The sequence below is a fragment of the Acanthisitta chloris genome, unplaced genomic scaffold (assembly GCF_000695815.1).
Source record: "Acanthisitta chloris isolate BGI_N310 unplaced genomic scaffold, ASM69581v1 scaffold1010, whole genome shotgun sequence".
In the NCBI taxonomy this organism is placed as follows: Eukaryota; Metazoa; Chordata; class Aves; order Passeriformes; family Acanthisittidae; genus Acanthisitta; species Acanthisitta chloris.
This window is the reverse complement of record NW_008650834.1, coordinates 48,739-61,319: the sequence shown is the minus strand read 5'-3', so window position 1 is coordinate 61,319 and position 12,581 is coordinate 48,739. Positions and strand designations below refer to the sequence as shown.

The 12,581-nt window shown below is 36.7% G+C and overlaps 1 protein-coding gene across 3 annotated transcripts in view; it reads right to left on the bottom strand.

Moving 5' to 3' along the window:
- The window catches only part of PAN3 (PAN3 poly(A) specific ribonuclease subunit), a 66,202-nt gene that overhangs the window by 16,366 nt on the left and 37,255 nt on the right, over window positions 1–12,581 (bottom strand). For all 3 annotated transcript variants that reach the window (XM_009070216.1, XM_009070201.1, XM_009070208.1), the window contains 8 exons: window positions 11,389–11,636; window positions 10,748–10,852; window positions 10,043–10,100; window positions 8,763–8,924; window positions 8,491–8,607; window positions 8,271–8,372; window positions 697–862; window positions 140–227 (listed from right to left, as the gene is read on the bottom strand). In XM_009070216.1, coding sequence (XP_009068464.1) covers window positions 140–227; window positions 697–862; window positions 8,271–8,372; window positions 8,491–8,607; window positions 8,763–8,924; window positions 10,043–10,100; window positions 10,748–10,852; window positions 11,389–11,636 — 1,046 coding nt within the window. The remainder of the gene's footprint in view (window positions 1–139; window positions 228–696; window positions 863–8,270; window positions 8,373–8,490; window positions 8,608–8,762; window positions 8,925–10,042; window positions 10,101–10,747; window positions 10,853–11,388; window positions 11,637–12,581) is intronic.

Below are 12,581 nucleotides of genomic sequence, written 5' to 3'. Positions count from 1 at the left end.
TGCAAAAATAGAATCATTTAGAGATAGATATACTGAACTACATCAGTTCAAACTGATTCAGCACTGAAGGCTACTTCACACTGATTTTCAGCACTTCCTGAGCCAAGTCACAAACCTAACTATGGCACTGTTGTCTTACCTGAAACTGAGCCATTAATGCCAGTGGATTATTTTGACTGTTGTCAAATGTCAAAACATCAAAGATTCCAACACAATTAACTCGTAGCCTTTAGGAACAAGAAGAGAGAAAGGAAGAAGTGCATTAAAATTTGTTGGTTACTCAATTTTTCCTCTAGCATTCACTGAATGCTTTGATACGATAAAGTCATCAGTACTTAGCAAATTACTAGGAAACAAAAAATACTAATTTTACTGTTTGGTTAAATTTAGTAAAATTACTGATTTTTCTATTTGGCAAAATGCAGTAGACAGTATTCAGTTTACAAATAATTCAACACATTTCTAAATTGCCAGTAGAGGGCCTGATCAGTAGTTTGAGGATAATGCATAGCCCTTCCCAAAATATGTTTAAAAAGAACTTCAAAAATTATTACAAGATTTAGCACATTGCCTCATGCCACTTAAAAGTAACAGAACTTTCTAGTTAGACTTCATCGTTTCTATATCAGTGTCAGAGTCAGCAGCTGCCATGAACAGAGACCACAGTAACACAGTGAGAACAAAGGCTTTCAGTACCTTGTTTTGCCCGTTACCAGAATCTTTGTTGGATCCATAACTCGGCATGCCAGTCCTGCTGTGTGAATGGTCCGTAACGCGGAGCTGAGCTGCACAATATATGCCCATATCAAAGACTCCGGGAGCAATCCAGCGTGCTGCCGTGGTAGAGGTCCGTCGTGCTGACCTGGAAGCAAAACACTGTAAGCATTAACAGAAGGCTACTGTGCAAAAATCAAATTAGAGCATCTCGAATTATACAGCTAATTCACAGGTTCATTTAATTCAACTACTAACAGTCCTTGAGAAACGTCTATTGTGCTTTAATGGTTGGGTCTGGGGTGGATTTTTCTTGGTTTGTTGGTTTAGGTTGGGGTTTTTTTGGAAATGTTGATAATTCATTAGGCATTATTTTCACTTTCATATTCAGGGAAACCCTGCTGATTTTTAAAGTTTAAAATGAACAGTCACTACAAAGAGCACTGCTTAGAAACTGCTCAAAGTAGATGATACATCAAAATAAACAGGTACTTCAGAAGTAAAAATGCCAGGATCCTGAAACAAACAGCATGTGACAAAAGCTGCAAGAGATCCTGTTTTACCTCCTTTATTGCAGGAAGGCTTACCAAATAAATACTCTCTATCATCAGATTAAAAAAACATAACAAGCTAGTTTCAAAATACATGGGCGAAGCAGGAAAATTTGGTGGCTAAACATCACTGAACACAACTTTACATATGTTCTGTTGTGATGCAGCTCCCTATCAAGTTATCACTGCATGACCCCTATTCCATATGAAAGCAATGCATCACTTCCCTTCCAAATGTAAAACTGATTCTTTGCAAAACCACACTCAAATCCTACACTGCAAACAGTTTCTGAGTAACACTGAGTCACAGATTTTAAAAAAAATAAAGCTATAGATAACAAATGTTATTTTTAGTATGAGGAGAGTAATTCAAAAAAGCTGCTACTGTTTGCATGGCACAAAGTTAAAGTAGGAGAAGGAAAATACATCTAGAGTAAGACAGCATATCTCAGCTTTACAAACCATGATAGAAATTTCATGAGGTTGCCTCGGTACTGATTTTCCTAATTTTGTGACCAACAGTATCAGCATTAAGCAAAATCATCTAAGCACCTGATTCAGCTGTAAACTGACTGCATTCTTCTCCAACATTTGTTTCTTGGGTTTAGCTTGGGTTTTTTCCCCACCTCTTCCTACAAGACCATATCAACATCTGTGCATTTGATCAAAATAAATGGGGGGATGTGCTTGCATATGTAAGCACACAGAATATATGCAGAGTGAAAAAAGTGGAAACACATTAATGAAATTTTTTTACTTAGATATTTTAATTACTTTGGAATGTTCCCAGCTTTTATTTCGGAGCTTTTGTTTATCTGTTTTTAAACTCTAATTTACTTTTCAAGTTTAAGGTGCTTTGGTTTGGATTATAAAGAGCAAGCTAGTGACTCCTTTAAACAGCAATAAGTCTGGCATGTCTACTGAAAGCTGAATATAATGAGATACTGTTTGTTTTTTCTGGCCTCCTGATGAATCATTATGCAAATCACTTCCCACAAAACCAGCATACCAGAAGTCTCACGTAGCAAATATTATTTCCCTCATAATTCTCTCTTCTTCAGCATGAAAAAAATTATGATATGACTGAGGAGATACAAACTCCTTTATTAGTCAAAGCTCTTTATTTACTACTTGCTGTAGAATACCTATACACATACATATATGTTGCTGTTTACTAAACATATTTGGTAAACAGCAATATGTGTAATATGTTTAACAGGGATGCACAAGACAGTTACATCTGTATGAAATAAGTCCAGAACAGAAATGTTGTTATAAAAGAGAGAGAAAAGGCAAAACCTGGGAGCTATTTTACTGCGTGCAACTTAAAACCGACAGCACTTGCCCTCTGATTTTCAAATAAAAGACAGTGTAACTGAGAGAATATTCAGCATATGCTACAAAGCTGAAAGACCAGAGTTCAACACAGCTTCTCTTCCTCTATCAAAAAATCTCAAACATTATTCTATGACTGGAAATACACATTTGAGGCTACAGCTGAATCTAGGCTGCTGCTTTCAGACTGGTTGTCTGCACCCCACATTCAAATACACTAAAGGTACAGCTAAGCTACTGGAAGAATCAGTTTTGAACTACCCTCTTACATATCTATCTCTTCAAAGTAATCAAGACTAAAGGCAGTTCAGTTTGCTGCAATGCTGACTACAACATTTGCCCCATGAGGCCCATCGGACCTGCCACAGATGGCACTTGAGCAGGAACCCAAGGAGTGACGAGACCGCAAAGCTCACTCTTCAGGCAAAACACACAACTGAAAGCTTTCCAAACAGTGCTGAACACAGTGAAAAACAGCACACGAATACAAGAAAACACTACCAAAATGATCAGAAAACTACTTTCAAAAGTGGTGGTTTAGAGATTTTATGGTTGATTTGACAAAGGTCTCCATTCTGTGGTATCCTGTTGTCAATGGAACAAAAATTTACCCTTTGCACTGGTGTTCATGTGTATATTAAGTTTTTGTTTGCTAAAAAAAAAATGCATTCAAATTAAATTCTGTTCTCCAGAGCAAACAGAAACCTGCAAATAGCCCTGGGATGCGAAGGAAGACCTGGGGACCACCAGCAGTAGGATCTGTTTTACAGGAACATCATCAGAAAACATGCTAACAAATGGCAATTCTCAGCTATTAATAAAGACATCAGAAGCCCAACGAAAGATTTAGCTGCTCACTAAACCGAACTTCTCACGCTTGTAAATCAGTCTCTGACACTGAGAACACTAGGTCAGTGTTTGCTTGGTGTTCCTGAGTTTAAAGTACTGAAAGTAAGATAAGTGCAGCAGCCTTCATTTCTCCTTCTCCAGGGAAACTTGGGCTTTGGTTTTACATTTCCCAGTTTTCAATATACAGAAATGTTCTGATAGGGCAGCACTATATTTCGTAAAAATCTGAAGACACTGAAAACTTGAATTTACTTTGAAAAAGTTGCAGCTTTTGGCAAAGGAATTTTAGGATAATTATTAATCACATATTTTGTCGTCAATGACATTACACTGACTTTGAATATTCATATATTCTTACACTTCATCACCGTCTATTCATCTAGTCATCACAGAAGTTCTCTCTTTTTCAATGGAAGAGGTATTTTATGAAAAAAATTCAGCAACTGGGGATGCAAAAACTGTAAAGTCAGCAGTGAAGTCCATTTTCGTGCATTACATACTACTGTTAGTGTGTCCAAAGGAAAACAGAGTCTGGGAAAACTTGCTTATCTTCATTAGAAAGTATTTGTTTGCTGAAGAGCAGACACTGTGATGCTGAAAACTCCTACTAACAGCACGTACACCAGCATTTAATTACTCAAGAGTGTTTAAAAACAGACCAAAGGACATATCAAAGGCATGCTTATCTCTGCAAGCCACAAAAACTCATCAGGACAAAGGAAAAACCTTACTGGCAGCTGTGAATAGCTACTGTTAATTTTCCTGGATTTTCTAGCTGATAAAGTACATACATTCAGAATCTGATTCACTGTTTAATTATTGGACTGTTAAGAACAACTTTTCAGTACTTTTGGGTTAACTCGCTAATGCAAAAAAACATCGTTTCTGCAGAGATAAATGCAGATATGTGGAATAAAACCAAAAAGTTCCAGACCAACAGGTTTAATGTTTAGAGTATAAAGAAGTGTACTGAGGTAATGTAAGAAATGAAAATCAAACAAAAAGGAACTTTTCAAATAAATGTACTCTGAGTAGCAATTCACTGAAAAGTCAGACTCCTGATTTTAAAACTTGTGGACATTTAGTTAAATATGACAGCACGATATTGGATTATCACCACTGTACACCTAAAGAAAGAGATTTCACTGCATAAAAATCACAAGCAACAAGTTCTATAGCATTCAGAAGTTACAATGACACTAGCTTACAGTATAAAAATAAACATATGCTATTTTTTTCCCCACACACCAAATCCCTTTCAAGGTAGTTCTGTAACAAAACCTGTAAATAACATGGCAAAAAGCAAAAATCCAAGACTGATCACACTGACACCAGTGACATGCAAAACAGCCATGTAAACCATAACCCTCATCTTTTAACTGCCAAGGTCTTGTGTTGCCAACTGAAGTGTTCAACATAAATAAGGCTGCATACCTGAAATCAAATTCTCTGAGTTCACTGATCAGGTTCACAGTGTTGTGCCTCCTAAAACCTTTAAAAGCAATTGTACTAATCTGGGCCTCATGTTGCAGAGTACCCAACTTCCATCCATTCCCCTGCTTCTCTTGGGAGTCTCCTCTAGGCAGGCAGACGGCCAAGAAACTCTGTGAGGGGATGGAGAAAGGATCCGTGAAGGCAGGCAATTCTGAGAAATCAAGTTAAAGGTATGCAATCTTATTTTTCTCTCTTAAATTGTTCTTTCTACTGAGGCCCAGACAAGAAAGCAGCAGATACCAAAAATGAAAGGCTAAAACAAAGATTTAGCAAAATTTGGAATTTCAGGTGACTTTTTCCTCTAATTTATCTAATAAAAAGACTGAAAGAGCAGGTAATGAGAAGTACCATAGGAGAGAGTTATCTTCTGTATGTCTCCCTGTAAGTTCTGTTGCAGCAGCTCATTTTAATCAAATAACACTTTGGTTTCACAGAACAGAAACTGATGTCTACTTCCAATTCCAAGACCATTCCTGCCTATAAAAGGAAGTTGTAGCAGGTCAAATAAATGGTCCAGATATCTCACTGGCCTGTTTCAAAGACACATACACTAAAATCAGAACAGTAGTTTGCAATGGATACCTAAGTGTACGAACATAAACAGGTAGAATAACCTATTAACCTCCAATGACTTGCAGCTCAGAGGACTCCTCAGGTAGAATTTTTGTCTTTGCAGTTAACAGTCCTCAAGTATTTCTCCTCCATGAGTAAGCTCACTTTCCCACTGAACCCAGGCAAACGTCCACAACAATCTGACAAAGTTCCATGGCTTAATTATCTTTACACAGGTTTTAAATTTGCTACCTCTTTTGCTTCATCTGTCAGTTTCTAGTTGTAGGCTAGAAGAAATAGCAAACTACTGCTGCTTACTCATTTCTCCTTTATCCCAGATGTTTTTTCGGACACCTGTGATATTCCAGTGATTTTTAACCCCGTCATATTCCTTTCCATCTTTAAAAGCATGAAAAGTACTATTCCATACAGAAGCTGTTCCATGCCTTTGATCATCCCTCTCATCTCTTCACAACTTCTTTGCTGTTCTTCTACACCCTTCAAAAGGAGCACCACAACTACAGATAGGAGTCTATGATGCACCCACATCTTGAATATGAGGCCTTCCATTTCCTTGTTTACTCTTTTTTTAATAATCTACAACAATGTATTTCCTATTTACTGTTATTCAGCAAGAGGACCGTATTTCCCTTAATCTACTTAGCCCTGGATCTATTATTGAGTGGCAACAGCCACAACAGATGCCATCATTTTATATTTAGAGCTGTATTTTCCCTTGATCACATAGGTTTACATTACACTACCTGCTAAATTATTGCCCAGAGACCTTGTCTTGTAAGGTCCTTCTGCAATCCATCACAACTGGCCTTTGTTTTTAACAATCCAAAAAATTTGGTATTACCAGCAAACTTTGACAGACTACTACTTATCTTCAGTGCAAAGAAGTAATGTGTTAACTCCCAGCACATATTCTTGTGAGACCCCATCGATGATTTCCTTCACTGTGAAAAGCAACTGTTCACTCTTAAGTGTTGTTACCTTCTAACCAGTCATTAACTTAACTGAGAACTTTCTCTTTTATCTCACGGTCACTTCAGTTCTTTTAAAGACTCTGTTAGACTTCATTGAAAAGCCAAGGTCTTATCTACTGGATCTTCCTTCAAAGAGCTTTGATAGATTAAGCAGTCATGATTGCCCTTTATAGGAGCAAAACTTTATTATTTTCCAGTGTGACAGAAGAATGTGTTCCCAAGAATTTTGTTATAACTTCTACTACTTTATCTAGAACAGAATCATTCTTCTGTAATACTCTAGAGGGATACAAAAACACATCAAGGACTGATTTACATGGATATTGAAAACCATGACTGGGAAATGCTCAGAAATCTAGTCCTGCATGTAACAGTCATTAACCTGGCAGCAGATCTTTCAGCTTTACCTCACCAAATTAGTTTCACATCAGGCTCACTGAATCTGTAATTGCATTTTTTGACTTGCCACAGGATATGACATGGCAAACTAGGGTTTCCTCTGTCTGAGATTATTTCCACCATTGGTTTTGGGGGTAACTTGTTCCAACTTCACTTATACTGGTCAGCTCAGTGCAAAGCCAGTGACAGTTACTTGATACATAAGGTATCAACAAGTCTTTGAATGTGTTCACACACTACCAATCCAGTATACTCTGATCTAAAGATAGCCAAGCAAAGTTTTTCATCTCAACCCTCGAAACAGATCTAATTCATAGCTAAAGGCTCTAATTTCAAAAGGCACAAGAAAAAAGATAGAGCTTCTGCTTCTCTTCATATTCTGGCAGCCTAAAGACATTTAGGGAACATCTACTCTAATACAAAAAAAACACAAGGCCAAGTCATAGTCCTCTAGTCAACCCTAGGGCTGGATCTAACTTCAGGGTTGGCCCTGCAGCAAGCAAGAAGCTGGGCCAAAGGAACTTTGAGGGGATCTTCCTACCCTAAGTCCTCCTGTGATTCCATTCAGCTATGACCATCTCTCTTTCTCAGCATAGCACTGCTGTGTTCCAGACAACACCTGACTGCAGTTTGTAGGACTGCAGGAGTCATGAACTGGTCCTAATAGGCAGAAAGATTGGCAGCACTGTTTTGGAGAGGAAGATGTTTTAGCCATATGGATATGAGCTCTGCTGAGCACTCTGCTGAGCCACAGATCATGCTGTAACAAATTTTATTTATGAATATAGATGTAGATTTAGTGATTCCATTGAAGTTATAGTGTAAACATGAAAAAAAAAAAAATCAGACCTACAATGTGAAGTTGGTGTCTGAAAAAACTGTTACAGGGATTTTTCAATTCATTTCTTAACAAGTACTTCACATTTCAAAACATCAAATAAAACACTGTCAAAATTAGTCCTCATAATACTTAATGAGGGAAAAAAATAGAAGTGTAGGGCACGTAAACAGCAAGCATCAAATTGACATAGCATGTCTTTCACAGTTTTGGAATCATTGCCATTAAGTGTTAGGTGTCAACCCATGAAAAATGTGCAATTAGGACACCAGAGTTCCTGACTCCCAATTCTGTTCCAACTTGTTTCTTATTTCTAGAACTGTAATTCCCTGATACACTGATATCAATTTTATACTTGTCTGTTATTTTTTTTTTAAATAATTTACAAATAGGAGGTGAAGAATTCTCTTATACCAATCAGCTTACTGTATGACAGAACTGATTAGCCAAAAAATGAAGTTGAACAACTATTTCTGACCAGGCATTTACTGCTTAAGAACTAAAACCAGTAACCAGAAGTAGTGTATGATAATGTATTTTCCTTACCCCATTTCCGTTTTGTGAAATAGGAATCAGCACTAGGGTCATTGAAGTGTCTGCTCATCATAGTCTCTCCTCCAGCATGAAAATCATATGCAAACACAAGAGCTTAAAAATAGAAACATGTGACATTTACTAACTCAAGCCTATTTTGGAAAAAGTCTCAACATAACAGCTGGAAAAAAAAGGCAACAAAAGAACAAATCACCAAAAAAGAAAAACTTACAATGTTCTCCAAAAGCTTTAGTGGTAAACACTTCACGCAAAGTTACTATATTTGAGTGCTGAATTTTTTTCCACATGTCAACCAATACCATGCACTTTGTGTTAACAAGACGAAAACCTAGAAAAAACCATAACATAGTCTTTGAAGTGCAATATTTTGGGTCAGAATTTTTCAACATATCTTCTGAAACTACTGGAAAGCAACCAAATATTAAAATCTGACTAGCATGCCCAAGAATGCTAGTCCTACTGAGAGCACTCAATTTTTCTCACCATGTATCCTCCGAAGGCAATATGGCAGGTCATCTTTGCTATTTACAGCTTTATAGCATGATGTAATGTACCCAAAGTTGCCTGATTTCTGTATCCGGTTGGGTGGTGGCAGTGGTTCCAAAGGAAAGAGACTGTGGTAGCTGTCCACTTCTGCAGGAACTGCTAAAATCAGTTTATACACAGAAACACATTAGGCCTCAGTTCACTTTGAGAAAGTTATTATAGTAGTAGAGAAAATTAAAATGCCTGTCATTAATACATAAATTATCTGCACCATCTTTTAGGTGCATGTAACGTTAAAATTCACTGTCTTTGCTTTCATACCAACATACAGACTCCTAGAAGTGATCCCATAGAGCTAAAATAACTGTCTTCAGAAAAACTGTTACACCAAGCAAAATCAACAGAATGGATGTGCAGTTCCATCTGCCATTTTCTCAATTACCTTAGAAATTCACCCTTCTGAATGACATTTCTTTGGGTTTTTTTCTTCCTGCACTGATTCATAAATAAGCACCAATTTCCATACAGCCTTCATACCACAGTATAAGAACCCCATTTTCATCACAAAAAAAGCAAATCTCAGTCTTATTTGTTTAACATACTGGTTTAGAAAATAGAGAGGTGCTGAAGGTTTACAGATCAGATTAAGAGATTACACTTGTAGAAGAAAGACACTTCATCTGGATTAATAAACTAAACTGCATATTTTGAATGTATCATTATCACATTATACACACATTTGAGAAGGATACTGCAACCAAAAACTGCTTAAAATCAAGCTGAACACAGTCAATTGTAAATTCTCCAAAAGTCAAATTACAGTGAATATTAGTATATGGTGCTCTTGCCTGATAACTATTACAAAGCCTTCTCTGATATACCAGCCAATTCACTTCAGAACAAACTGCTTTGCTGGTTTACATACAACCTTTGAAAAACATATGCATCATTCAAAGGAGTACCTAATATGCACAAAATAATACAAAACTGTTCTTCACAAGGCTTTACTGCCTTGATGTTTTTTCCTTCCTCAGCAATTTTAAATAATCCTAATTATGGAGTTTCAAAACAGAAGAAAATTACACAAGAAAAGTTGAAGACAAATTTCACATTTCTGAAATACTTTGGTTATCCACAGCGCAGATGTGGATGATCAAAGCTTCAAGAAAAATTAAAAACAGGTGGTGTTTATGAAAGATGATGTTAATACTGTCAAATATGCATGAATATGCAGAACAATATGATCACAGTTTAGTTTATAAGGAGCACTTACTTACCAGGAATATCAGCCTGATCAACCTGGGCCATAGTTATTAAGTGTCTGTTGATCAGTTCCTGAAGGACAAAGGAAGTCACATTTTGACCATTATAATTCAGCTCATCATTTTTAATAAGTTAAGAGTACTCTGTCTTTGAAGTACTAGTTACCTGTACTAAAACAGAGAACTGATGCAAGTGTTTGGGGCAGAGAGGGACAGAAGACCACTAGCTTAAAAATGTTATTGACAAAATACCTAAATTCATGAGGGAAGGAGCTGCAGAAGACACGCTCACTACAGCTGGCATTGACAAAGGCACCTACTACAGTAAAGCTGACATCAGTAACATTCAAAGCCAGCCCTCAAAAGGGCTCATCAACTAACACCTGCATACACTTTCATTTCTGTGGAAGAGTAAAACAGAGCAGGATTGAAGTTTAAAAGAATGCTACATAGATGAACCCATGTACATCAAAACAATACACCAGTAATAATATTCAGCTGAATAGTAAATCACAGCATGCAGATTAGAGTGCAGTCACATGTTGTAACCCGCCCCCACCCTCTGTTGTACTCCATCTATTACAAGATTTGATTTTTTTTAATTCTCCACCGGGAAAACTGATGGCACAGATTTTGAGCATCTATTTTTCTTCTACCATTAGCAATTTTCTATATTTTGCCAATATATGCAATTTTCCTTTAAATTCTCTATAATCTTACCTGTCTGAGCTCATCTGCCATGAAGAAGGAAGGTGCATTTGCTTTTGGCTGCATGTAAGCAACGTGAGGTGCAGCTGGATGGTAGATGTGGTAGTTTGGAAATACCTGAAAATAAAACATTTTAAGAAGCAGTTAAAAATCCTTAGGGATAGGGTAAAAGAAGAGTTTTATCACCCTTTTAGTCTGAACTACTGAACAATGAAATCTTCATGTACCTTAGAAGTTACACCCTTGAAATCATTAGAAGTATCACATGTGTAAATTGTAATGTATGTATGTATAGTTATTTTAACTTTTTTTTAACTGCCTTTTCCCCTCCACTGTAAATATAAGAGCTATTTAATCTATCAGAAAAAAAACCCCAAAAGTGACTTTTTGATGTTTTCTCATTATGTATGTATCCATTGAGACACTACTGCTGTATAAAAACCCTACAAAACTCTACACAGCAGTAAATCAAAAAATACATTAAAAATCTCTGGTCCTTAAATTTCAGTGATTTTGGAGAACAATTACAACACCTAATAGGCCTGATCTTCATATAGAATAAGGGATTTAAGAGTTTTAAGAATAATCCCTGTATTACCAAACAATACAGTATTTGGAAACTCAATACACTTCGGTATCAAAAGCAAACATACCATTCCTGTGAGAGGTGCTGGAGTTGTATCAGTGTAGAAGTATGTTGTTCCACCCACTGTTTCCTTCTGAATCACCTGGCCAGTAGATGGAGGCTGAGAGACAGCATTAGCAACAGAAGCAGAGGCACTAGTAGGCACCATATAGTTTGCTGGGTTAGGAGTATGACTTCTTCTTCGAGGAGCAGGAGATGTATGAGGAGTTATTTTGGGAGAATGAAGAGGAGAAGATCCTGCTGACAGTGACATTCCTTAAAGAAACACAAGAAGATATTCTTGATCAAATCTGTCATCAAGATAATTTAGCAATTTGAGAAAAACAGCCTTCACTACCAGCAATATTCTGAGCAGGTGAGACACCTAAGGATTTCTATATCTAAATGAAGAGTTAAGACGTAAAATATTAAAAGCATGACTGAACGGATGCATTTTCCAAAAAATCTTTGCTTAGTTCAGAGAACTTGGGAACTTATGATATACACATAAGAACTGAAATGAAAAACAGAAGTAGTTGAAAGGGGAAGACAAGTCAAAAAAATGCTGTGTCTAGAAGAGAGTTTATTAAACTGGAAGAAGATAAAATATTAATAACTACATAAGTGAGTGTTTGCATAACATTATAGAGCAGTCCATGGATTTTGCTAAGCTCTAGCTCCTTTCACCTAATTATGTATGCAGCCTTTACTAGAACTACTCCACAGCTAGAAATATCTCCAGTAACTACAGCACACAAATAAGTAATACACAATATGCTGCTCTTAATAACTTCAGGGGAGTATATACGTTTTCCTTTAATTATTACATTCAGAAGTCATCCTCCAAAAGACCTCTTCAATATATAAACAGACTTCATATCCTGAGATGTTACCTATTACACTATTAGTCTATTCATTTGAAATTATTTCATGGATTGGTGCTCACTCTCAACATTAGGGGGTCAACTTGGCTGAAACTTGAGGAACTCAACTTCTAAACAAAAGTGCATCAGTGGGAAAAGCATGGGCAAAGTTTTTGCATACAGGATTTTTGAGTTACCAGAAGTTTAGTTACTTCTTATCGCATGCAGAATTCTCATATTTGATTATTTATAAAAGCTTAGGTGTCAAACAGACATTCTAGGATGTTGCTGAGGAAGAGAGAACCCTCCAAAAAAATTTCTTGCAGATTTACTTACTAGCAGAACTGAGATATTCAGG